This window comes from Ovis aries, chromosome 7 (genome assembly GCF_016772045.2).
Source record: "Ovis aries strain OAR_USU_Benz2616 breed Rambouillet chromosome 7, ARS-UI_Ramb_v3.0, whole genome shotgun sequence".
NCBI classification, from domain to species: domain Eukaryota; kingdom Metazoa; phylum Chordata; class Mammalia; order Artiodactyla; family Bovidae; genus Ovis; species Ovis aries.
This window is the reverse complement of record NC_056060.1, coordinates 75270000-75297163: the sequence shown is the minus strand read 5'-3', so window position 1 is coordinate 75297163 and position 27164 is coordinate 75270000. Positions and strand designations below refer to the sequence as shown.

The window sequence follows — 27164 nt, the reverse complement described above, 5'->3', positions numbered from 1 at the left end:
GGGCGCAACGCAGAGCGACTCAGTCATCCAAAGACAGAGTAAAACCAGTCGCACCAAGGAGAGGCAGCGTTATTTAGGCAGCTGGCTACTCCTCCAGAGCCTCCACCCTGTCCCCTGGGCCCGGCGCCCGGCGCTCAGCCTGTGCCCGGCTCCAGGAGCCCCAGCTCCCTCCACGTGTCCTGTCTTCCCAGCAGCCACCTCTGCCGCCTCGGGAGGAAAATCTCCTGACAACTCGCGGTCTACGGACTACGACTCCCAGCAAGCACCGCGCAGCTTCTCTCTCCGCCCCCTCCACGGGGCACGCAGGCGCTCTGGGCTCCGTCAACAAGCCGGGCTGGCGAAGACTGGATGCAGTTCCTTATGGGATTTGTAGTTTTTGTTTACTTAGTTGGGCCGTAAGTCAAAGGGACAAGAACTACAAGTCTCGGCGGCCCCAGCGTGACGAGCCCTGTCACGTGGCAGGGGGCCGACCGGGCGTGCGTGCCGCCGTTGATCCGGTGCTGCAGTGAGGAGGTGGTTCTCGCCCGTGTTGTGTGTGTGTGTGTGTGTGCGTGTGTGTGTGTGTGTGTGAGTGAGAGAGCGAGTGAGTGAGTGAGTGAGTGAGTGTGTGTGGGGGGGGACTCGGCTTGTTGTTGTCGGTGACTTCCCCCTCCCCTCCACCCCTCCCCCTTCCCCGCCGCCGCTGCAGTGGCCGCTCCCTGGGCCGTAGGAAATGAGCGATAACGATGACATCGAGGTGGAGAGCGACGTGAGTCCTGGGGCTTCTTCCTTCCCTTGCGGGTTGTCAGGCTGGGACAGCGGCCGGGGTTCTCAGCAGGGCGACGGCGGCAGGGGGCCGGGCAGCCGCCGCCTCCTTCCCCTTCCCCCGCTGGGCCGGGACCCGTCGCGCTCCCGGCTCGCTCGCTCCGGGCTCTTGGCCGGAGCGGCCTTCTGGGACTGGAGGTGGGGAGGAGACACGCGGCCTCTGGGACCCCAACCTCCCCCGGTGGAGGAAGGTGCTGCGGCCTCCCGTTCCCATCCTATCCCGTTCAGGATCCGGGGGACGGGGACGGGGTGCGCCGGGGATCCCATTGTCCGGATCATGGGGAAGGGGGACTGCGCTTAGGACCATGCCCCGTCCGCGCGCGACCCCGTGCTCCCGTGACCTGCGGATCCTGGGGAATGAAGGAGGGCGGAGAGGGATTGGGAGTGCCCACATGCCATGAGCTGGGTGCGAGGAGAGGAGACAGTGCTCTGGATCCCCTTCTGTCCCGGGTCGGATCCCGGAAGGTGGGGCGGCGCTCGAGACCCCTCTGCCCCGCTACCCGATCCCGCTAGGGGGGATGGGGGCGTAGGATGGGGAAGGGGGGTAGGGCTGACTCCCCACCCGCCGCTTCCTCTGACGCCGGCATTTTCTTTCTTATTATTGAATGTGAAGTGTAAAAATAACTTCTATATTTTCTATTTTTTTTTTCTCTCTTATTCCAGGAAGAGCAACCGAGGTTTCAATCTGCGGTACGTCTCCTACTCTCCATTTCATTTTCATTTCCGTTCAATTCTAGTCCTTTTTGGGGTCGGAGAGAAAAAGAGATTGTTCTGTTACTTGTAATGTTGTAGTAAACTCACCTGTTAACCGCTAAGGTGAGGTGGGGCCTTGCTCTGGGGTTCTAGGTGGTGGTGGGGGCGGAGGGTGGTTTGCGAATCTCATAATTCTGGAGTCTCAGGTGATAAGTTTCCGTGAATGTAGGTGAGTGAGAGAAGTTGTATGCAAGGAAATGAATCCTTCCGTAGTTTTCAGATGGGGGTTCTAGTTGTCACTATATAAGTGGGAAATGAGAAGTGCATCATGCTGAAGTAAGCTGTAGTGTTACTTCAGGGAAAAGTGGTCAGTTTTACTTAGGAAGAAGTAGGTTCTAAACCATGGTTGTGTGAAGCTGAAGCCACATGCAGTAATCACCTTTAACCAAAAGTCATGTGACTGCTGTAGACCTATAGAATCTCTCACAACCTGGTGTTATTCTAATGCAGACATTGGGAATGTAGAGGAGCCAAAGGTTGACTCTGAACGTGTCACATTCAGCAGCTTATTGTGATCTGACTATATTTTAGTTGAAGGAGCAGTATAAAGGCAATAAAATAATTGTTGAAGAAAAGTGGCATTGCAGAGAGAGGTTTGCTAAGAGGTGATGGTTGAGACTATACAGTGTTGTTAGTAATTTCTCAAAGTTTTGTTATAAATCTTCTCAGTAGATGATTCTGTGGATTTAAGATAGACACTAATCTCATGTCCTTGAGACAGTACTATGGGTGTTCCATGAATAGAAGGTAAAAAGAATAGATACAAGATAAATCATAATCAGGGAGGAAGAGAAATAAGTAAATCATGCTGTCTAACAGTTGATAGATGGGAGCAGTAGGGAGTGGATAGAATGGAGCCCCAAAATTGAGATGCTTCCAGAGGATCCAGGCAGTGAATAGTCAGGAATGAAGTGGAGAGCAGAGGTGGGAACCGCAGTACTTAAGAACACATGCGTCTTCTGAAAAGGCAGCCACTGTAGTCCAGTGGGTTGTTACGTGAGAATCAGGCGAAGTGTTGTCTTATCTTCCTATTTTGGAAGATTAAAAATCCAGACTTTTATGTTATTTTTCTGATTTTTAAAATGATGTTTGAGACAATCAAGTTGTTTAGGGGCTTGTTAGAATTTCAAGGATGCCACTTAGAGACCTCTGGTCTAAGAATTTATCACAGAGTGAAAGCAAGCCCTCTTGTACCTGCTCAATTCTGAGGTTGTCAAAGCAGTTAGGTATTGAGAAAAAGTGTACTTGTTGAGAGCTGATATTTCTGTAAAAATCCAACAATGCAGTTGTTCCAAATAGTAAAAAAGAATTTATTTTTCCTTGGAGTATTTGAAGACAATACTTTGAATATTTGCAGTATTGTTAGATACTTAATATCTCTTACATACATTTGAAAATTAAATTCCTTTTATTCAGTTACTATTATCCTTAATAATATAAACATGGAATTTCATGTTTGAAATCTGGTCTGTTTTCCTTCAAGTCTCCAGTTATAAAATCTGCCCTAGGGCTTGATCAGAATTGAAGAATAGGGGTTGTTTAGGCTTCCTTTGAAGAATTATTATTTAAATTGAAATTATATCGGCTTTCCACTGTGAGAAAATTTTTATTTATGGAATTTTGGCGTATAGTTCCTGAGAGCTTTCTGCTTTTCAAAATATCCATGCACGTGGTTGTTGATGTAAATTGTTTTATTAAATTATTAAAATGTTTCCACTCTCCTAGGGTGCTGATCTCATTGTTTTGTCTAGATATTTTAAGTTTGATGTTAAGGTACTTAGGATTTTCCTTTTGATTTTGGAGGGTGGGCAGAGGGAGTGGGTTTGACCCTTTGTTTTTAATTTGACACATCTACTTGCTGAGATGTTTAAATGTTATCTGTTGTAAGATAATCACACTGGTGTAGAGAGGAGAAGCAGTAGGCAAATTTTATAGCATATCAAGCAATTATTGTGAATACATAGGGTTAAAAGGATTTTATTTTTTTCTGGGTGTGACTATATCTGTCTATCTCCTGACATTTAGTATAGATAAATATATATTTTTTTAATTTGGGGGGAAACTGTTAAGCTTTGCCTTAGTTCAGAAAAGGATATGGGCTGTGAACAACCAAATATTTAGGACTACAGAAGAACTTTTAAGAAGTTATTTTGAAAAGGTCCTGTGGGTCCTAATACAGAAAGAGAAATTCATTCATGTTTTATAATGTAACTATAATAGCTACGGCTTTACTGCATAAGAAATGTTGGATATTCAGCAAAAACAGAGGCTCGAAGTAACAGAAAGTGAAACTGACTTGACGAGTATTTTTTATTGTTGCCTCAGTGCAAACGGAAAACAAGTTCTCTAGTGACCAATAAGATTTGTTAAAGGAAGTAATCCCAAACAATAATTTTTATTAGTAAATTCACTGTATCTCAGAATGTCACTGATATTGTCTTATTTTTATTATTCTTTGGAGGAAAAAATTTGCATTTCAGAGTTTTCTGGGGCAGGTATATTTCATGCAGGGTAATACTTGTTTTATTTCTGTTTGGGATTTTTTTTTTTTTTTGAAGGAATGAAAGTATATGAGAAACATAGGGCTAGGGTTAGTGTGTTAGAAACCCACGGTCTTTTTCAGCTTATTCTTCATGACAGCTGCACGTGTTTCAGTTACAGCATACCTATCTGGAGGGTGGTTAGAAACAGATTTGTAAAGTTCTGTTTCTGGACCTTTCTGATATGAAATATTTTTAACCTCTCAGAGCTCTTTGTTTTTTCAGGAATTGCAATGTATTCAGAGGGGAATGAGCTTGGTTGGTCACCTTTGAGATCGAAATATAGTCAGGAAATTAGTGTGTTTTACCCTGAATTAGTTGCATGGCGAAAGTGCTACATGATACATGTACTTTGTGTCAGCTTAGAGTGTTCACAGTGATCTGGATGCCAAGTTTGGTTCCTAAAAATACTTATGGAAGGATGATCTTATATATAAGTCGTTTTCCAAGATGCCAGTAATAGTAACATTGTTGGTCAAGGAAAATGGCTGTAGAATGATGGCATATTTATATGATATGTTTCCCAAGTTTTTTAAGGCACCAAGTGATTTTTTTTGAGTAGCCTAGAAAACACGCATATGTATTGGATATTAAAAACGTATACCAGGCAGTTGGCTTCAAGCTGGAGAGGTGTTGGGAAGTTGCCATTTATATCTCCTATTAAGGACCTTAGTGAGTTTCTCATCCAAGCTGCCTATAGTTTCATGTTGCAGTTTTCATGTTGATTAAAGTGAATTAAGTTACTTAGAAGTTCAGTTTTATTTATCCTATCTACTTCCCATCAGAGATAGTAAATCTTTTCTGATGAGAATTTTGAGCCTATGTATTTCCAGCATTAGTGTTAATAAGAATACCTTATTAAGTAATAAGCAACACTATCTTCCTTCTAAAATATAACTTTTAAATTTCCTGAAGGCAGTAAATGTTTACAGAGCAACTCTTAATCCCATATATGGTGGGAGTTTTCTATATTGATTCGAGAAGATTCCCCTTATAGACAGAATTAGGTGTCAGGTAATCTGCAAGAGATGGCATTGCTCTGGAGAACCTTAGGCATCCTTGCATAATGGAACATTCATTTCCCCATGCGATTTGCCTCCCTAGAACTTGTGGGAAATAATGCTGCTGTCTGATGTAACGCCTCAAAGGAAGATGTAGTCTCTATGCCGTTAGTTGGAAGGAAATAATTTTTTAAAATCCCTCAGTTTTGAACAGCTTTCCTTAGCTTGAATAACCCGCTGCCAGTTTAGCAACTTCTTGGCTAAGGAAATAATGTTTGCCTTCAACATTTAACAACACTTAAGATAACACGTGCTTGTTAGTGTCAGAGATGGACAAATTGTAGGTGAAGACTTATGTTCTGGCTGCCAGTATGGAAAGTTTGGGGGAAATAATACTGAGAGGCTGAAGAAAAACCTTGGCAGAGATGTCAAAGCTGGAATCGATTTGGTGTTGGAGTTCCTGTTGAGCATCTGTAGGCCACGCTTCAGTATCACACGGCCCTTTAGTGTTGCTATTAGCCTGGGATGCCCCGAAGGAGGGCTTGTCTGGCAGAAACTGCAAATCCAGCTTGCTTAAAGAGTGACAGCATCCAGCCCGCTCCTGTAGGATGTATAGGGGAGGTATTTGGGGGCGTGCTGTACAGCCCAGAATGCCTCTTTTGTCTTCTAGAACTTGTCTGGTAGCACCTGTTTTCATTATCAAACATCTTCCTCAGTATAGGTAAGAGAAAGCTGGCTCATCTGAGTTGAGCTTTATTGGTTCAAGACACACAATTGTTTGGCCCTTTCCCACCCACCCCCTTTTTTTTTCTTGATTAGTTTTGCATTTGTGGAAGGATCCCAGGTGCCTTATACAGGGACTCTTCACCCAGTTTTTCATTCTCAGTTCTGAAATCTTGGCCCTTTCAAAAAGGGTTGCCAGCAGGTGAAGATAGTTAATAAAGCAATGATAAGCCTGGCAATTGGCCCTCCATTTGGATGAATTGCGGGGAAGGGGAATTCATCCTGCTAGACATTTGGAAATTGTTTCCCAAACAGAATTCTCAGTCTTGTATAAAGGTTTTTCATACGGTCTTTCAAGCCACTAGAGGTATTATTTAATCAGAGTTGCCTGGAATTAGGCATGTTAGTTCTGCATGTTTTTAACTTGCTCTTTCAAGTGAGGCTTGAGAAGAAAAAATACATCATTGACATTGTCTCAGAGAGCTTTAAAATGGCCTCTGGTTAAGTGGAGCAGCTTGGGGATGGACATGGCAGCAGGGATTGGTCTAAGATTCCACTCTTCTACTGGTTAAATGGGGCCTGGAACCACCACAGAAATTCCATCCACTGCTTTGAGAACAGCGGTCCCCAGGCCAGGCTTTCTACCAGGCAGTGGACTGCTGCCTTTCCTTGTTGAGCCAACTTCTCAAAGTTGGCTGGCTCCCCAGATGAGAAGCCAAGATTTCTGCTGATGGTCCACAGCCAAGTTCACTTACAGTCCTCTAACCGAAAGACTTGTCCATTTGAGTCCTTTCAGGGCTCAGTGAATGGGACGGGGGTAATGCATTTGTGGGGATGATTTTGGTGTTAGATTATACTTAGCTCCACCCTTCTAGTGCAGGCCTGAGTGAAACCAAGTCCAACTTGATTCTAGCCATTTGAGATTTGCAGGGCTCTCCCAGAAAGAAAACAGACAATTAGAATTTTATGTGTATCAACAAGAAGGATTATGGGTAACTGGTGTCGCTGCTTCTGTGCGCAGCTCTTAAGCTGGGAGGAGGGCCAGGAATCAGGGTGATTTAGTAGACAGGAGTATCTTGGGCTGCTGCTGGATACCAAAGCTGGACAATTAATTTGCATGTAAATAAACCATCTTAGGGAGTGTGTAGCAAACACAGGGGAGACAGATAGATGCCAAATGCCATCTCTTAGCCCTCTGAAGTTTTTGGTCTAAGAACCAGCCCAGCTTAACTACCTTATCAATAGATGACTAGAGGGAATGGTAAGTTAGATAAAGGACTAGGTACTTAAATATGTTTAATTCCTTCAAGCTATTCAGATAGCTGACAGAAGGTACCTGCAATTTTCTTGCTCTAATGCCATGTGATACCTTCTAGCCTCAGGTGATCTGGTCATTCCCTCAGTTTCCCCGTAAATTCCACATTATCGCCGAAGTTCAGCAGACACTCATTTTTACAGAGAATCCAGATGTAAAATTAGGAGAGCTTTAGCTGTGTTCCAGGCATCTGCCCTAAAAACAAGCACTATGCCATGGAGAACCGTGGCTGTGATGGGAACCCTGTGTCCTGTTCGACAGAGCTGTAGGTGAGGTGTTGTGCTTGAGAGACCAGGAAGTGACTAAAATTACCGCAGCTGCTCCCAGCCTCTTTTTCCTCTGTCATGACTCAGACTTTTAGGATTAGATACTAGAATTTCAAGTCCTTTCATTCCCGTAAGTCTTTTCTTTATAGACTTTTATCTGAACATCTTGTCTAGTACAAAGATTCATTTGAGGCTTTCTTGTGCTAAGCCAATTTGTTCACTCCTGTCGCTTCATTTTTAAAATTGCGGGTTCTGTGTCTGGGTAGGTTAAAGCTACCTGAACTTCCTATGTCCAGACTTCCTCTTTAGGTTAGCTCAGTGCAGCCTCATGTATTGGGGGTAAATTCTCAGAGTACAGTATTTCCACTAAGTCCCGAAGTGTGGATGTGACGTTCCTGCTTTGGGTTAAGCCAGCATTTGTGCTCCATTGGAGGGACTGCCCCTGTAATGGGGATCTGCCGAAGCTCCCTGCTTTGGGTTAAGCCAGCATTTGTGCTCCATTGGAGGGACTGCCCCTGTAATGGGGATCTGCCGAAGCTCCCTGCAGTGTTCACCCGCACTGTCTTCCGTCTGAACCTAGTGTGTTTTGCCATCCCTGATTTGTTGGCTGTCTTTGCCCCTCTCAGCTGATTGTTCTTTGTGATTCTAAGCAGGACAGGATAAGGACTTTGGTCTGTGGGTATTTAGCTACTGCCAAATAAGCATGACATGCCACAGGTGCCTGAAGAAATTTATTCAGAGTATGTGAGTGTCAGAAGGTTTGCTGTCTAAGAACTACCTTTCTGGCAGCCTGTGAAGGGGAGGCCTTGGCAGAATAGCACTTGGATGCACTTGAAAAAAAAAAAAGGAGCTCAGAATGCAGTTGGCGTCTATATCAGCTTTGTCATGGTGATCTCAGATTCATGCATCTGGGTTTTCCAGAAGTTTTAGTTCCTCATATGTGATTTGGCAAGCAGGTCTTAAAACTAGTACCCTTTAGCAAGGTGGAGACCAGAGCAGACTCACGGTGATGTTTTCGCATGAAAGAAGTGCTGTGCCAGTGACCTGACTCCTTTCCTGGGTCCCCGCCAAGGGGAATCTCTTACAGTGGGGGTGATCACCTCTTATGAAGGGGCCCACTGCAGCTTTTCCCTGGCCACCTCCTAGCCGTGGGACTGGCAGCTGTTGTGTCACATAAGTAAGTTGTGGGAGAAAACTGATGTTCCAGGAGAGTCACACTTTGTCCCCGTGAATAACTTTTATTTCACTTATGCATGAGCTGGATGCATCGAGCTCCTTTGGATGTTCCTGTCGCAAGCCTTGCTCACCCCTTTCTCCCCCTTTAGCAGAGCCTAATTCTGGAGACTCCTAACTGCCCACCTCGACAAATCCTTCCCAGTCCAGTCACCTGGGACTGCGCTGACAACACATACTTCCAGGCTGTACCCGCTCAGCTGTGCCCAGCAGGAGGAGTGCCACTGCTAATGTGCTGTTTTTCCCATTCTTCCAGGCTGACAAACGGGCTCATCACAATGCACTGGAACGGAAACGCAGGGACCACATCAAAGACAGCTTTCACAGTTTGCGGGACTCGGTCCCCTCACTCCAAGGAGAGAAGGTGAGTTTATTGAGAAAGCTGAGGAGCCACCACTAGCTTAGAACGCGCTGTGGGGCTTAGCAGGGTGCTCACCTTTCCAGAAAGAAATGGAGTCTGGGATATTTGGGTGACATGGTTTCCTTCATCTTTGATTCTTCGGGGAGTCATCACACACCTTACTTATTCTCTAGTTCATCCTTAACAAACGATGTCAGATGTAATGGAGCTGCTTGTTAAGACATCAGTAGGAGCTATCTTTTAAAATTAATATTACATATAAAAAATTACTCATTCAAGAAATCATTACAACAAACATACAGTAGTTTGGGATAATGCTAAGGATTTCTGAGGTCAGTGATTCTGTGGACCTCCATGGAAATTCCTTTCGTATGGTTCAAAGTGGTACTCATTTTAAATGAAACCTCCCAGGAATGTATGTAAACCCATCTGGATATCAGTGATCTCCCAGTCTAAGAGTAGTTATTATTCCAAAGGCATATATAGAGAGAGCATTTTAAATGTGAACTTGAGTGAAGAGACCTGTTCACACAAAATGAAAGAGAAAAATAACCACTATTCTTCCCTCATCCCCCTACCCCATTGGTGGCCTTCCAGAAACTGTTTTCCCTGGAGAGGTAGGCACCAACTGTTTTTACGTCTGAAAAACAAAGTCCAAAGCTTTGACTAAAAAGCCTATAGGTTAGGGTCAGTCCTTGAAATTTGGAGAAGATATGTGTTTGCACAGTTAGTTCCATCCTTGACACACAATATAACTGGCTGCTGTCTGCAGCTGTTCAGTGGTGTAAGTGGCAAATTTGGAAGAGGACCTGTTTTTTTTATTTGTTTGTCTGTTTGGTTGTTTTGTTGGTTCAGTAATGCAGTGTTTCAAGAAGCAACCATGTTAAGAAAAACCACTGCTCTCAGGTGTGCTTTGGGCTGTCTAGATTTAGCTCTGAGGTAGGAGTTTTGGGTTTGTTTGGTTATCCAGAACTAAACCTGGGCCAGTGAAACTGGGTGCCCTGATGGTCTCATTCTGTTTATGCTGCCGCTCTGGTAAGCCATGTGCTGTGTGCCTAACCTAGGGTGTGATGGTCTCATTCTGTTTATGCTGCCGCTCTGGTAAGCCATGTGCTGTGTGCCTAATCTAGGGTGTGATGGTCTCATTCTGTTTATGCTGCCGCTCTGGTAAGCCATGTGCTGTGTGCCTAACCTAGGGTGTGATGGTCTCATTCTGTTTATGCTGCCGCTCTGGTAAGCCATGTGCTGTGTGCCTAACCTAGGGTGTGATGGTCTCATTCTGTTTATGCTGCCGCTCTGGTAAGCCATGTGCTGTGTGCCTAACCTAGGGTGTGATGGTCTCATTCTGTTTATGCTGCCGCTCTGGTAAGCCATGTGCTGTGTGCCTAACCTAGGGTGTGATGGTCTCATTCTGTTTATGCTGCGCTCTGGTAAGCCATGTGCTGTGTGCCTAACCTAGGGTGTGATGGTCTCATTCTGTTTATGCTGCCGCTCTGGTAAGCCATGTGCTGTGTGCCTAACCTAGGGTGTGGCTGTGTGGTTGAAGCACGAGGTGGGGCTGGCCTTTATGAAAAGAAACAGGCCGTGTAAACACCTGGTATTGCAAGACCAGAGTTTGCCGTGGGTTAGGCCTACTTAGTGTGGACTCGACTCAATGGCCTTGGTACAAGGTGCTCACCTGGAATAACAGCATTCCTGGTACAACACTGTCAGCGCACCACAGGAAATCTTCATGATGGGGAGAGAGGCTCACCCTTTTAGTCAGAGTGCACACATGCAGAGGATTATCTCTTGTGCTTACCCGAACTGTTGGCGTGGGTGCGTATTCATGTGCCATGATGCCAATTAAAATGGCCTTGGTGAAGTCAACGGCCAAGAGCTACCTTTTTCCAAGTCTCACATCTAACAAAGAGTGGTGCCACTACAGTATATCCCAAGAGATGGCCTGTAGACCGTCTCCCTCAGAATCACTACTGAGTCTGTCTTTCTGGAGGTGGTCCTGGAGATCTGTATTTATAACTAGCAGTCAGATGATTCTTAAGTTTGAGAGCACTTTGGGAGAGGTCAGTTCTTAAGAGCTCAACTCTACCTTTTTCTTACCTAGTCTTTTTTACATTATTGTAACATTCTTCCTTAGGTCCTTAAAAATCACATTACCATAATCCTGTTGTCTCATTTCTTCAAGGAAGTTGACAGTTTGAATTTGGTAACCTTACAAACCTTACAGATAGTTGTCATTCATTGTAACCCATTCATTTACTCACTGACTCCATTCGCAAATACTGGGGATCTGCTGGATGCTAGGCATTGTCTTAGATACTAGGAATACAGCAGTGAACAAAGCAGATGAGAGCAGCTCTTAGTCTGGTGAGGAAAAGATTGAAAACGAACTAATAATTAAATATATATATGTATTATGTCAGATAAGTGCTATAGAGAAAATTAAACAAGGAAAGAAGAGTTGTGGGTTTCATTGGGGCAGACCAAAAAAACACACACTGGCAAGACCATAGACTTCAACCATATATCTGTCTGGTGATGAGCATTCCACGCCAGGGGAGGCAAGTGGAGTAGCCCAGGGGCGGGAGCCTGGGAGCATCCCTAGGCCTCTCAAGGAGACAGAGGCTGGGGTGGCCAGAATGTAGTGAGTGAAGGGATAGTGGCAGGAGATGAAGTCAGAGAAGTAGCAGGAATAGGGGAGAGGAGTGGTCAGGGGCCAGGTTTCTTTGAGCAGCTGAACGGAGCACCAGTGGCAGTTTACCAGGTTCCTTACCAATTTCAGGATGCTTCTGTGGGTTCTAGTCCAAATGTTCGTGTTGAGCATGAATAAAGGAAGTGGCTATTACCTCTGGTTGAACCCCAGCCCTTTCCCACTAAGTTTCACAATCTATTATTTTCCTTGTCTGCTGACACTGTTCACAGGTGCTGTGCTGAGTCTCACAGAATACTCTGGTCCCTCAGACTTCCGAGTTTTCACTAAATGTTGCAATTTTTTTTAAAGTGGTATTCGAACCGAAGGAAGTTGGCTAATTCTTGATTGAGATTGCAGCAGTCAAGGTCCTGACATTATGTAAATAATCCTGAAATGATAATTTTGCCCTGTGAGTTGTGGGGGTGCTTAGATCAGCTTTTTGGAAGGGAGGGCCCCCAGTCTCCTTTGGTTTGTGCATCTCTATGTTCCAGGTGACTTCTCTCTTAGAATTGGGACTATTTGGCCTACGTGTTCTAAGCCTTTTGTCTTTTAAAGGGAAACTAATACTGATTGAATTGGATCCTAACCAAGAATGGGGGATACTTTATACTAAAAAACACCCCTCCCCCCCAAAAAACAGCTTTAAATGTGAGACCCAAACCCTATCCTTTGTTTCCTATATTTTACTATAAGATGTTCACCTTTTGCTTAAATAAAATGTGGGTATTAACTAATATTTGTATTGCAATATAAGATGAAGTCTGCACAGTAGTTCTCTGAGGTGAGTATTACACACTGTCATAACTGGACAATTACTACTGCTAGCTCTTGCCATTGTTACATATGAGAGATGAGGGAGCAGGCTCAAGATCATGATTCTAGTCCGTAGCTAGACAGGGACTAGAACTCAGGACTGCCGATTGCCGAGTTAGTCTTTCTACCACACCCTGGGGATAAACAACTTTAGAACATTTTAAAGAAATTTCCTTAAATTCTTATACCTTGTCTTCATATTGGGAGTTTCCCCTGGATAGAGCCAATATCTTGGCAGTGTGTCATACATACTAGGGTTACTACAAATGTTCTCCCCTGAATTAGAATATGTAGGCAACACTGAAGTGCAGAGTTAAGCGTCACTGAAGTTTATAAATTTGTCTGGGTCTGTATTGCTGCTCTGAGAAATAGATGATTATAGTTGGCAGTCTAGTTGGGTTTTGCCATAGATCGAATTGTTTGCAAGTGGCCTCTTGAGCTCCTGTTGCTTGAGTCTTGTTTCCCATAGTTTTTCAGCTGGACTTGGAGCCCACAGGAAAAATAGAATGGAATTAGAACTATAAGCCAGTCAAGGAAAGTGAGTGAAGGTAAAGTCGCTCAGTCGTGTCCGACTCTTTGCGACCCCATGGACTGTAGCCTACCAGGCTCCTCCGTCCATGGGATTCTCTAGGCCAGAGTACTGGAGTGGGTTGCCATTCCCTTCTCCAGGGGATCTTCCTGACCCAGGAATCAAACCTAGGTCTCCCGCATTGCGATTGCTGGCAGACGCCTTACTGTCTGAGCCGCCAGGATTAATGAAACAAGGGCAAAAACAACTGCGACCCCATTTTGCAAAGGAAGACACTACTGTTCTTGAACAGAATTATTCTTTGTTTTAAGGGTCCTTAGTTGGGTCCTAGGGAGTGTTGCCCAATGGCTTGCTGGCTCTGAGCTCACCCTGTTGTGTGTTTGGGGTGGGGTGGGGTGGTGGGGAATGGTATACCTGGTGGTGAGTGTGTCAGTTTGCCTTTCATGGGGCCCTAACTCTGCCCCCACCCCCAATAAGTTAGCTCCAGGCCCTGCACCAGAGAGATTGCTTCCAATCACAGTGTCTGCTTGGCATGGTTGACTTCAGTGATACAAGGTTCTGTTTCAGCATTGCCATGTGTAGCTAAACGGTGGTTTATAATAATTTCTCATCTTCTAAGTCTCTTCCTAAATGCCTGTTGATCATACTTCATTGCTGTCTTAAGCATTGGTGCTCTGGATTTCTCCTTTTTGGATACAGCCATATTAAAAAGAGATTATAACCTAAGATGAAAATAAAGGAAAACAGTGTTTCTTCTACTCAACAATTGAGCGTTCTTTTAGGCAGTGAGTCAGAGTCCCTTCTATTTGGGTGAGACTGTGAAGGCACTGCCTCTGCCAGCTCCTGTCACAGACTCCAGCTCGTGGTAGGTCCCCAGGATGGAGCTGAGGAGTGAGCGCCAGAGGAAGCTGAGCTTGCTCAGCCCTGTGACAGCACAGCCAGCGTGGTTGTGCTCATGTGTTTAAATATGAGCATCGCAGAGGTTTAATACATGGTGTCTGCTCTTGAGCATCTAGCTCTCTTGTTAGGGGAGAGAATTATACGTAACACCAATAACAACATGATGAACATCAAGTAAGAGGTCAGAACACAGAGCTGATTTGTTTCATCTTCGTTAAAGCCCAGTGTCCTTAACAGGTAAATGTTGAAATCAAATAGTTCCCTTATACCAGGAAACGTAACAGTTCCTACAGCTGAATATCCCTGTTAAACTCACTTAGCCCTGTGGCCCAGGCACTTATCCCAGGTGTAACTGTACATGTGTTTGTGTAGTTACTTAATGGCTGTCTACCCATCTCCCATATTTCACCATAGTAAGTACTGAAGGCAGAGAGAATATCTTTGGTCATATTTCTTCGCTTGGAGCCGGGCACACAGTAGGAAGCAGAGTGAGTGTTATTGGGAGGGGCTCACTCTGGTGGACACCCTTTGAGGCAGGCAGTTCATTTGGCAGCACTATTTCTACATCATATCTGGGCTGCTGAAAGGATTGTCTTTTAAGTGAAACGTAAACCACAGCCCTACCCATTTCACCTCATTACCCATCAGTTAGTATCTGACCAGACTCCAACTTGGGCATTTCTTTTTAAAATTTCTACGTCTTAAGTTGTTGTCCACAGTTGCCCAGATTTCCCTTAAGCCCTGGGCTCAGTAACTGTAAATGTACAGTTTGTATCTGACTTCTTCATACTTCTGCACTGTGAAAGCCTCCAAGGGTTTCTCAGTGCCCATCGAGGTAAGGACTGGTATTCATGTTCTCTAAATAAGGTTCCCAACTTGCCCTCCTGCTTTTCCTGCTGCTTCCCTTGCTGTGGAGCAGTGCACGCCCTCCTCTGTGCAGGAATGTCATCCTCAGGCTTATCTGAATTCTTTCCTTCCACCAAGGTCCCAACTCCAGCCTCACCACCCAGATGACACTGGGGTTTCACAATGAGGAGACCCACTTCAAGGACTCCCCAGCTCCCTGCGTTTCCTGCTTTTGTGCCTTCCTGCTTTTCTCCCTGCCAGTCAGTCTCCACCTGCCCGTTGTCACGGCCCACATCAAATGCCTCAGCACCTTGAGAACCCTGGATATCACGGTCCCTGACACCCCAGTGGACCTTCATAGGGCCTCTCCTCTGTCTTCCTTTTTTTTGTGTGTAACAATCTTGTCACCTAACTGAAGGGTGCACTCCCTGAGGGCAGGAACTTTGTCCATCCTTCTGGAAGTCTGTGCTACACAGTGCTAGAGGGCTCACTACGTACTGTAGAGCCATGAAACTCAGCAACTTGAAAGGATAGGAATTGCTTACTAGGCCTTCCCTCTAGCATGTTTTTTCTTTTTTCCCTTCTAATAAAGTTGCAAAAAACTGTGGGAAAATGGGAAGAAAAGGAACAGCCCTTCCATTCCTATAATAAAACTACAACCTTTGCTTTATTCTAAGATTCTTAGATAAGTGGTGTCCAGTGAAAGTTCAATGTAAGCCACAAATACATTTGAAATATAATTTAGTTTAAATACAACCAAATTTTCTAGTTGACATAGTAAAAAAACAAAAATAGTAGATAAAATTAATTTTAATAGTATGTTTTATTTATGCTTCCTGGGTGGCTCAAACATTAAAGAATCTGTCTGCAGCGCAGGAGACCCAGGTTCAGTCCCTGGGTTGGGAAGATCCCCTGGAGAAGGGAATGGCGAACCACTCCAGTATTCTGGCCTGGAAACCAATACCACCAGTTTCATAGACAGAGGAGCCTGGTGGGCTACAGTCACAAAGAGTCAGATAGGACTGAGCAAGTATTACAACACAAAAATAAGTATGACTTCCATATGTAATCAATATGTTAAGAATTACTAATGGGATTTTATATTATTTTCTTGCACTGTTTTATAATCCAGTATGTTTTATACTTACAGCACTTTTCAGTACAGACTAGTCACATTTCAGTACTCATTAGCCACACATGGCTAGTGGCTGTTGTACCAGACGGTGGACACTCTCCCATCCCATACCCCATATTAATATGACCGAAGTTGGACATCTCCAAGTGGATGTCACACAAAGGTGGCTGCTCTTCCCTCTCTCCCCAAAGCTGCTGTTATTAAATCCATGTGTCTGCTGATGGAGTCTCAGAAGCAGGAGTAAAGAGGTCTGCTCCTGGCCTTTTCGTATGCACGCTTCACATGGGTAAAGGCCATAGTTTGTTGCTTTCACATAACATGTCCTTTCCCCAAGTGACAATGTTCATATATAGACATCAGGCATGTTTCTTTGGACCATTTTGGTTTCCTCCAGTTTTTCAACTCAACAAATAATGTAGTGATGCACATCCTGGTGCATGCGGCTATTTCCATAAAATAGATTCCTGCAAGTTGGGTTGTTGGGTCTAGTGGTAAAAACACCTGATTTTTTGCTGTATGTTGCCAAAACGCTTTCCAGGAGGGTAGTTTTCATGTGTTTTTTCTTTTCATTTTCAAGTAAATTCTAAAGATTAGTCTTTTGGTATTGTTTTGAGAGTACCGATTTTGCCATCACTGGATTTTTTTTTTTTTGAAGGGGGTGACTAATTTAGTAAGCCAAAGATAGTAATTAATTTTGTGTTTTGTCTGTTGCCTGTGAGAGTAAGTCCTTTTCCACATGTTTATTTACTAGCTGTATTTCCTCTTTGGAGGAGCCCTGTGCTCCTGTCCCACATGATCAAAGTTGGATGGGACAGTGTCACACCTTCATTTCAAACTGCCAAGGGCCCAAGATAAAAGCATATAGAGTGAAACGTGACTTGTGTTGACCCTGAAACAGATGTCTGGCTCCCAGCTTTAACTAGGTCCTTTATGGAGTGTGATACCTTTGCCTCCTCTAGTAATCAAGAACATGGTCCCTTGGGCTAGGCACAGGAGACCTTGGAGGGGCCACACGGCTGTGCTGGTTCTGACCCCACAGCCTTCTAGCCTCCCTTGTTGGCACTGATGGTGGTTCCATTTTGGAATGAACTAGTTTACTGCAGACCCAAATTTATTGCCTGTTTAATTTTTGTTTCCAGAAAATGGCTTAATCAGTTGAAAATATATATCAGCTTTGCCCTAGCCCTCCCTTTCTTTACCATATGTAAAAGTTTGTGCAGGTTTCAGAAAATAATGGTTTTATTTTCTTTAAAATAACTAGTGCAAAATAAAACATGTCAGTTGATAAATCAGCCAGTGGTTTTTCATTCCCCAGGATATGGGGTTTTGGTTCTTAGGAGAACAGGGCAACTGTCGCATCAGCCCAGTAGGATCTGATTTTGACAGGAGGAAAAAAATGATAAATTCAGCAAAGATGACTGTTTCTTAGATCAGCATTAGGACCCTAGGGAACAGCAATGACATTTCTGTTGTTAACAGTCTAGTACTAGTCTTCTCTTCCTCACCTTTCCCCACCTGCTTTCTAAAACAACTTGGACTGATACACAAACACACACAAACACAAAGATGTACAGCTCCAGGAATGTATGGGACTCTTGCCCTGTATGAAAAATTTTGAGAGCCACTTCCTTAACTGGAATTTAATAACCATGGATGTCATTTTAAACATCATTGTTAAGTACTTCAAGAATCATTTGGGACCTTTAAAAGGTACAGATTAGAATCAAACTGTTGGGTTTGGGGCCTCTGGTGAAATACGTAGTTGATTCTTGCCACAGCATACAAGGTGAGTGTACTCTGTTCTCAAACAGAGTTCTGTTCAAGTGGGCGCCTTTGGAGGCTGGGGTGGCCTTTTTCTCCATCTCCTCGCTGCTCGGGGCACAGATGCAAACAGGCAAGCAGCTGCAGACGAGCAGGAGGAGGCAGGAACCGCTGGGCCCCTGAGCCACGCTGGGCTGTCTCCACTATCCATTTTAGTTTTCTCCTCTTAGGTGATAAAGCCAGAGCAGTGTGGGGAGCCCGCATCTCCTCTTAGCCATGGCCCGAGTTCACTCAGTTCTCTTCAAGCTAGCTTGCATGTTCTGGCTTTCCCTCTGTATTTGCTGCCTCTCTGCTAAGAGACCTTTTGGGTTTCACTTGCCTCTCAAAGAAAAAGAAAAACAATCTTCCTTCTATGCTGCTATTATTATACACTACTCTTTTTTTCCATTTCTTACTTTTTCAACCTCATTGTAAAAACGAGTCTTCATCTTTGCTTCAGCTTCAAGTCACTTTTGCACCCATTGACCTATGTGAGGATGATTTGCCTAAACTCACTTCTTTAAGGAAACCACCCTCACCAGGCTCTTCACTGATGTCCTTATAGACAAATTGGGCAATTCTTTTGTAGTCCTTGTTTTCCTGCTCTGACTCTCCAGATTTCATTGATCTTCTTCCTTAGTTCCACAGCCTCCTCTCTGGTCCCAAAATAAGGGTGTCCTAGAGGCCTGGGTTCAAATCTTGACTATATTACCTACTGGTTATTTAACATCAGACAAGTTACAACTCTGTGCCTCAGTTTCCTCATGTATAAAATAGGGAAACTAACACATCAGAACTAATGCAACAAAGGTCCATCTAGTCAAGGCTATGGTTTTTCCAGTAGTCGTGTATGGATGTGAGGGTTGGACTATGAAGAAAGCTGAGCGCTGAAGAATTGATGCTTTTGAACTGTGGTGGTGGAGAAGACTCTTGAGAGTCCCTCAGACTGCAAGGAGATCCAACCAGTCCATCCTAAAGGAGATCAATCCTGAATATTCGTTGGAAAGACTGATGTTGAAGCTGAAGCTCCAGTACTTTGTCCACCTAATGCGAAGAACTGACTCATTTGAAAAGACCCTAATGCTGGGAAAGATTAAAGGCAGGAAGAAAAGGGGACGACAGAGGATGAGATGGCTGGATGGCATCACCGACTCAATGAACATGAGTTTGAGTCAACTCTGGGAGTTGGTGATGGACAGGGAGGCTTGGCGTGCTGCAGTCCATGGCGTCACAAAAAGTTGGGCACGACTGAGCAACTGAACTGAACTGAACACATCAGAAGGTTGTGTAAGAGTACCTGACGTTGTGTAAGTCCTCAGATGCTGCCATTATCCTCATCATTGATACTGCTGTGTGCAGCCATGGCTCTGGAACACCATCTGGCAAGGGTGTCCAGTGTCCTTTCACGTGGCTCCCAGAGGGAAAGAGAAGCCTCAGTTGCTGTGCATTAACTCACACAGCTATCCAGAAGACCCAGTGCTGCTTCGGTCCCACAGCCACAGACCCTCCTGTGCTGGGATTGCCCAGACCATTGAAGGGTTCTGTTTCTGCTAGGAAAGGCAGAATAAGAATTAGTGCCTTCTAACTGTAAAAACTAGCAGGAAAGATTATTTATTCAGATCCTTCCTGGATACCCAAAGGCAACAGTTCGTCTATGGACATGTTGATCCTACCAAGCGTTATCTGCTCAGGGACACTCACAGGAAGACTGCCGACTCAGCAACTGGGCACTGTTTAGAAAACAGAAACCGAAAGCCCAGGGCCACTCCATAGTCCAGGCCATGAGGCCCAGGATTCTTGCACGCTTCATGTTTACTGTTCATAGTATAAATTCATAAAGGCAAGGTCCTGCCCACACCTTCCCCCTGTGGCCGGTCACATGATCTTGTATGGTTTGTTAAACTAGGGGGTTACTTTGTAGAGAGGGGGTTTTCAATGAGTCTGTCCTGTTCTACCTTCAACCTTTTGCTTTTTCTTCCCTGTGGACTTCATGCACTTGTAAATTTGGGGGAATTCTGTCATTTGTACTTCAGATTTTTTCTTGTGGGATTTTACTTCTTGTTGAGAACACTGGAGAAGGCAAAATAAAGTTAACTGAACCATGCTTTTGAACTTGCTAAGGGGGGGGTCAGGGACAACCTGAAGTGGCCTGGGTACTTCTGCTTAGCAAGGGGTGGGTATGGAAGAAGGGCGGTGCTTGTTAGCATTCTAGAGGGTGCTGGGTTAATTCCAATCTCTCCTTCAATGGAGGCCTCTTGATCCCAATACATTCCGTTTTCTGAGCAGCTATGAATTGTATTTTCATCCAGAAAATACCCTGAAGTAGAAAGACTTCCCGTCTCTTGTGGCATCTTTCTCTTTGGTTTTTTGCGCTATGCTCACGGCTCACGTTTCACTTCGTGATTTCATGTATGAACACCTCGTGATTTCATGTATGAACACCTCGTGATTTCATGTATGAACATGTGAAGAAGAAAGTGGTAGCACTCAGGCCGCTACTCAGTGTGGTCATTTGTTAAAAATTATCACTAAGCATTTGCAAGTGCTCTCCTGTTCAGAGATTTTGCTTTTTTCCCTTGTGCTAGATAACGAATGCAGAGTTAAATGAGGTTAATGTTGCATTCTGGGAGCAACAGTTAGTCGGGGAAACAACAGCAAATTTAAAGAGAGGCTGTGATACAAATATGCATGGCAATTAGATCAGTGATGGAATGCATAGAATTTGGAAGGCTCAGTGGGGTCAGAGAGTTTCTTGTCAGATAAGAAATAACCCTGCGAGAAAGACTGTGTCTGCGGTCCCAGAGCACCTTAGGGACAGGACTCTGGAGGGACCCGTCTGCTGGATTCCTAAGCTTTTCTCCCCACCCTGCCATCCTGCCACCTATCCTGACTATACATATTCTTAATCCCCTCTCTAGCATCCAGAGAGGCAGGGTATTTTAATTAGTCCCTTCTAAATATGTGCCCTTTCCCCGGCCCCCGTTTTATCACCCAGTAATTAACCCTAATAAGTCTCCTTTGGCAGAAATGGGAAACAGCCTCTGAAGTGGCCTTGTAACGAGAGTTGCGTGCCCTGCCCCCCACCCCCCACTGGTAGGTGCCCTCACTTTCTCTCCATCAGCTGACATACTCAACTGAAGATGGAGACCTGGTCCTGTCTCCACCCTCATGCCCTTGTCTACGCTGTTCTCCGTGCCCAGAGCAACCCTTTTTCACAAATTCCGCCTCAGTCTAACCCACCCTGACCCACTGGTTCAGACGGGAGCCTTTGTGTGCAGAGCCAAGGCTAATTCCTGGCACACACAAGGTGACCACCCCGGCCAAAAGCCGTCCTTCCCGTGGCCTTTGTAATCTGTACCACTCAAGTTACGCTTGTTGGTACTGCCCTGTGATTTGTCTGTATATAGATATGTTTATCTCCTCAACTAGATAGTAAGTAAGCATCTGGGCAAAGAGGCCATGACTAATACATTTTGTTTCCCCACAGTGTCTGCTCTGTGCCTGACACATAATTCACACCAGATAAAAATGGTTGAATATGAACAGTTTCCTTTTGAGGAAATTGCCTTAAGGATGCCATAAGAGGAAAGCCTGGAGACTCTAGTGCTTGGGAGAACGGGTGAATCAACCTGGGTCTTCCAAACCTCTCTGATACCCGGCCGTGCTGGAGTCTATGAGTTGCGATTGTCAGGGTTTACTACAAGTGGGTATAGTTTTGCTCGCCCAAGTGTGGCTGTTTTCTTTGCCATTTCAGAAGCTTTGCTCCTGCTCAGGAGTCTCAGTGGCATGACTGCCGGACTTCAGCCACTAGACTAGCTTGTCTCGGGCTTCTGTTCTCTGGGCCTTGTACCATTCTGCCAGTTCAGTCAGTTGACTGCTTGGTCATGAGTAACTCAGGCCATGTTTGCAACCCTGCAGGGAATCTCCCAGACAAGTTTGACCTCCAGGATTCAAGTAACCTGACATCCATTTTATTAGCTCATTAACTTGTTCCTCTACAGGGCAGTCCCTAGGCTACCCTCAGCCATGGTAAAGGTGTGGTTGCTTCCTGAAATGGCCCAATCTCATGCCCTTCCTGTGTTGACACCAAGCTCTGACAGCTTTCACAAACTTCTCTTTAGCCAGAGAGGTTGAAATAGTGACTCGGTCACATGGCTTAGTTGGAACTAGTTAACAACAATCTGAGTACTTGTCTGAAGTCTCAGACCTTGATGAAAACCTTTGTACCCATCCCCATCCTGAGCCAGCTCCAGCTGAGATCTTGATTTTGTCTTTCTGGACCAGCTGCCTATAGCTAGGCCCAGCAGAGAGTGAGTGACCTTAGCTCTCAGTTAAGTGGTAGTTTAATTTTTTCAGAACAGCCTGGCCGAAGATGTGAAAGCAACCTAAAGAACCAAAGAGGCTGGCTGGGAAACAAGTTCAGGGTTGAGACAGAGCTGAGTTTGAATCCAGACTCTACACCCTTTAGCTGGTGATTTTGAATAAACCAGTAAACTTCTCTGAGACTCGGGTTCCTAGTGGAACCACCTTTCTTAGAGTGCCAGTGAGGTAAGCTGTGGAAAGCAGCTGGTGCCTTGACCGGCATAAAGAAGATTCTCTACAGCACTTAGTGCTTCGTGCCCTTCCCCTCCTACTTCTGTCCCCCACGTGGCCTTTGCTGAAAGGAATGGTTTCCTTGCTGCATGGACTAGGTCTTTATTTTGTCCCCTCTGCTTTTTCTCATATTGCAACAGGCATCCCGGGCCCAAATCCTAGACAAAGCCACAGAGTATATCCAGTATATGCGAAGGAAAAACCACACACACCAGCAAGATATTGATGACCTCAAGCGGCAGAATGCTCTCCTGGAGCAGCAAGGTGAGCAGTGGAGCTTGTGGGGCAGCTGGCCCTGCTGTGCGCCAGCCAGGTCAGGGCCTCACGCCGGGGCCTGCAGAGTCAGAACCAGTGACGGAGCCATGCTCCTGAGCAGCTGCAGCCCTGCTGCTTGGGCCTGTAGTCGAGTGTAGCCATCCTGAGGAAGGACCTGAGCCCTTGGTGAGGGAACAGTGGAGTCTAAGGCTTAGCCATCTGGATTCTTTTTTCTGACCTGCTCGCTCTCCCCTTCTTGGGGCCCAAGTGTTGCACTGGTAGTAGAGATCGCAGCTGGCCTCAGGTGCCTCAAAAGAGCTGTGAGGTCCTTGGATTGGAGTGTGCTGTGTAAGCGCCAGAGACTCCAGGTGTTCAGGGACAGTGAGCGCTCCCCGTGTCAACGGTAGTCCACTCAGGGCAGCCCATGGGCCAGGCCCATGCTGTTCTCCAATGCTCACACCCGCCTTTTCCTACAACCACAGGGGAAAGCGAGAGCTGATCAAGTTCTTTGTTCCTGGGGAATTCACTTCTCTTCCTCCCTCATGGAAGATGCAAGTAAAAGGAAATGCAAGTAACCATCTGGGTTAGAACATCTCAAATAAAATAAACTAAACCAAAATAAATGGGTTGACCTTCCAGGCTCAAGACGAGCTGAACCGAGGGATGGGCAGTGGGAGGCGGCAGCGGGTTGGTTACCGGGCCAAGCAGCCTGCATGTAGGGGCTCCGTGTTGGAAAACCCAGGTACTCTGTGTATTGGTGACTTGCTTCCAAGTGTCCAGCTTGTCTTTCCAAGTGGATCTTGTACATGAGAGCTAAGCCAAAACTTTTCTTTGGCTGGTACATCTTCTGTCATCCTTCCCTGCTAATGTGTGACCCTCACACCCTTGTGGAGCCAGGCATTGCTGGGCCAGCTGCACTGTTACTGCACTGCTGGGTCCCGCAGCGAGCTCGTGTTCCTCTCTCTGTACTGGGCTTCCACGGCAGGATGGTGACCTCACACGCCTTCTCTTCAGGGTTGGGTGGCCTTGCAGAGTGGCTGGCCGTATCCACTGAGCACTCGTGTCTGGCTGGGAAAGGCAAAGGGAAGTGGGAGTGTGCAGGTGGGCCAGCCAGCGGAAGGGAGTTACTTATGAGCCACCCTGAGCCTCAGGGGCCAGCATGCCCTCGGAAGAACAGGCTGGACCCCAACCCAAGACTCAGTTCCTCCCCTAGTCTCCAGAAGGCTGTAACCCGCTCGCTTGGTTGCCTTTCAGTCCGTGCACTGGAGAAGGCGAGGTCGAGTGCCCAACTGCAGACCAACTACCCCTCCTCAGACAGCAGCCTCTACACCAACGCCAAGGGCAGCACCATCTCTGCCTTCGATGGGGGCTCGGACTCCAGCTCGGAGTCGGAGCCCGAAGAGCCCCAAAGCAGGAAGAAGCTCCGGATGGAGGCCAGCTAAGCTCCACGGGGCAGGCCAGCAATAAAAACTGTCTGTCTCCTCCGTCGTCTCATCCTCCTTTCAGTTCATCTTTAGAACTCTCAGAACCATTTAAGAGACTCTTTGTTTTTTTTTTCCTCTTTCTCATTTTTTTTTTAAATTTTATTTTTACGTAGAAGCTCTTGGACAACAGCTCTCGTTCTCCTTCCCCGTTTCCACTTTTTTTTTTTTTTTTTTTTAACGTTTCCCTTCAGGGATTCCCTGTCCCCACCAGGAATTTTTAAACCAAAACACCCCAACTTGGCAGCTTTCTCTGTGGAGGACAGACGGCCGGCCAGACCTCTGAGCACATGGTGTCCTGACCACCCACCAGCTCCTCCAGCCCCTCCAGGCACATGCCCGGGGGACTCCTGCCCCACCCAGGCCTCTCCTTCTGGGCCATCCTCACCTCTGTTTGATAGACTTTGTGAATCTGTGGACTGCTCTACTTTCAGAAGATGACCAGTTTGGAGTAATCAGAATTATTCCCCCTTCTTTTTAAGGATTTTTTTTTTCCCCTGAAAAGGCTATTTATCGCTCCTATTGAAAGACCAGATCCTTGGAGAAGTTTGTGGTATAAAAGGAAGTGGGGACAGATTTGCAGCACAGAGTCTCGGCCTGTTTCACTCCTGCTTCTCTCAGCTAGCTTTAGGGAGGCCGTGTGACGCTTGTGTGGCGTGAGGGGACGGCAGCAGTGGAACGGGAGCTGCCAGGGGGTGGCAGAGGGTGGGTGGGCCAAGGAGGGAGGGTCGGGTTGGGTAGAGGTTTTGTATTGAGGGCCAGTGATGATGTTTTGATATTTATTTCCTGCTACTGAAATTTGAACCCAAGTGAATTGTCCCTATCTCTGATGATGTCGGTATGGCAAAGCGACAGATTCATGAAGTAATGATCAAATCTTCCTTTCTTTCCGTGTGTATTTCTAAGAAATAGAGCCAACTGATTTTGTATGTAAATACCAAGAGCAGTTCACCTCGTACTAAACCCGCACCCCAGTGCGGACCCTCCCCACCCTCGCCCGCCCCTCCCCTTCCGTCCCCATTATGTGATCCAGCCCTGGTTCTGGCTGCGGTCAGCAGATCCCAGTGAAGGGTTTTGTGTGTTTCGGCCTCATTTCTTTGTCTTTTTCCTACTCTGTTCCTGGCGTTTGCTGATTTCTAGTGTATACTCTGTAGTCTCAGTCCGTGTTTGATTCCATTCCATGGAAATAAAAAGTATGTTGTACATACTGCTGAAGAATTGTCTTGCAAGTTAAGGCTTTCCCCTTTACTATAAGACTATAAATAAAAACTTATTTTATCCTTCTTGGTGGTGGTGTCTTCTTGCCCTGGCAAAGGCCAAGATGGTGGAGGCCACTGGGCCCATGTGGGGGCCTGAGAGAGGAGCCCGCAGGCTGGGAGCCACCGTAACCGGAGTGGTTCCCTTTGTGTTTAAGGACTCAGCCTGGCCCGAACAGGGCAGGGGGTGGATAAACCAGTGGTGGTGACTTTGCTCATTGCATGGAAGCTTTGAAAGATCCAACAGGGATGGGGTTATCCAGGGCAACAATTCAGGATCCAGCTCCAGCTAAATAGATGACCCTTGGGGAACTGGTAGTGCAGAGCTGTGGGTTTGGGTTTCTTTTGGTAATGAATGTCATGTCCAGTCCAGGGGCGACTGGTATTCTCTAGGACTTTCCAGTTTCTAGAGAGTTCCAACATAGTAATAGGAGGCAGCAGGGCTGCTATGGGCTGGAAGTCAAAGAGGCTTCAACAGCATCCAGTTAGTTCTCCTCAGGCTAGGGACCAACCCTGGCCTGAACTTGTTTGACCTTGAAAGAAAGGATTTATGGCCAGAATACAGCTCAGCTATGGTTTTCCTGTCTAGTTGACAGGAAATACTGCTGCTCCTGGACCAAGGGAGGGAGAGAAGTCAAATCAGGCCTTTGATTTGTCACTCTTTAGAGTGGTGGTGCCAGGGCTCCTATCTGTTAGATGTCAAATCTGTAGCATCTCTTGTGATTAACGGGAGTTGACAGGTGGTGGACTGTGTTTCTTTAAGAGGCATTTTTACAATGTTGTGTTAATTTCTGCTATATGGCAAAGTGACTCAGTTATATACATTCTTACTCATATTTATAAGAGGTGTTTTGTGACGTGACAAGCCAACTCCCAAAACCATGATCCCAATAAGGAAAACAAGGATGCAGGGAGAGAGCAGAATCCTGCTTATTAATGACATTCCTTTTCAAGACAAAAAGAGACATGAATAAGGGAGAAAAAATAGGGAATGAGCAGTCTGGTGATTTCCTCAGCCTTCAAAGTGAGTGTGCTTTCTTTCCTTCCCCTTTATTGCCCCTTACTACATCCCTTTGTATATCCAGACTTTCAATTATAGATTCCATATTACACACAATGGCCTTGGTCAGGGTGGGCATTAGAACCAAGTTGCAGGTGTAGCTGTGTTGGTGAAGCAAACAGTCGAGCCATCCTGGAAGAGGTGGTGTCCCCGAGATCCAGTCCCCGGCTCCAGGATATTGGCTGGAAAAGGAGTTGAGTTTTAGGCGTCTCGAAATTCCCATAAACCAGTTGGAAGAAAAAGGCCACAACAGGATAGCAGGTTCACCTGGGAAAATCGAAACCTGGCTGGTGCGCTGACAAGCTGTGGAGAGGAAGAGGTGTTACTGGGAGCAGCTGCCTGAAAAGGAGAACCAGGTAAGAGCCCCTGGGCTGGAGGCTGTGCTCGCTAAAGGGAAACAAGTGAAAGCCATGGCTTAAGTTCCTTCCGGTGTGCGTGTCTAGGAAGCCAGTGTATGTCCCCCAGGTCACCAAAGTGACCACGGTTCACTTGCAGGTTACTCTGTGATTGGTCCTCAAGGCACTGCACTCAGGACAGCCCAGCACAAAGCCAGAGAAGCTGCTGAGGACTTGGTCCTGTGAAAAGCCACCTCTGTCTCTTGCCATGGGGAGAGCTTGATATTTTCCTCCCTTTACAATTTGCCCCAAGGGCAAGGGTATTAATGGCCCGGTTTTTAAAATTCTTAATATGCTCATCCCATCTGTAGAGTAGCTACCACTTCAGCAAAGAATTGCCTAAAGCTCACAAAGCTATCAACTCAGAAAGACTTAAAAAGCGGACTAGAGCAGATGATAGCCCTGAGCTAGGA

General features: G+C 45.8%; 1 protein-coding gene across 7 annotated transcripts; it reads left to right on the top strand.

The window, feature by feature from the left end:
- Positions 1–482: 482 nt before the first annotated feature.
- Positions 483–25323, top strand: MAX (MYC associated factor X). 7 transcript variants are annotated; one of them, XR_009601369.1, is made up of 6 exons: positions 483–748; positions 1468–1494; positions 8892–8999; positions 22445–22568; positions 23042–23126; positions 23814–23927. XR_009601369.1 is itself a non-coding variant. In XM_012181841.5 (5 exons), the coding sequence occupies exons 1-5, from the start codon at positions 713–715 to the stop codon at positions 23999–24001; spliced, it is 483 nt and encodes a 160-aa protein (XP_012037231.2). In that variant the 5' UTR covers positions 483–712; the 3' UTR covers positions 24002–25323. The 7 variants fall into 7 exon arrangements, 4 of the variants coding, with proteins under 4 accessions (XP_012037231.2, XP_060274650.1, XP_014952608.1 ...); XR_009601370.1 differs by having other exon boundaries at positions 23042–23130; XR_009601368.1 differs by having other exon boundaries at positions 23042–23142.
- The last annotated feature ends 1841 nt before the right edge of the window (positions 25324–27164 follow it).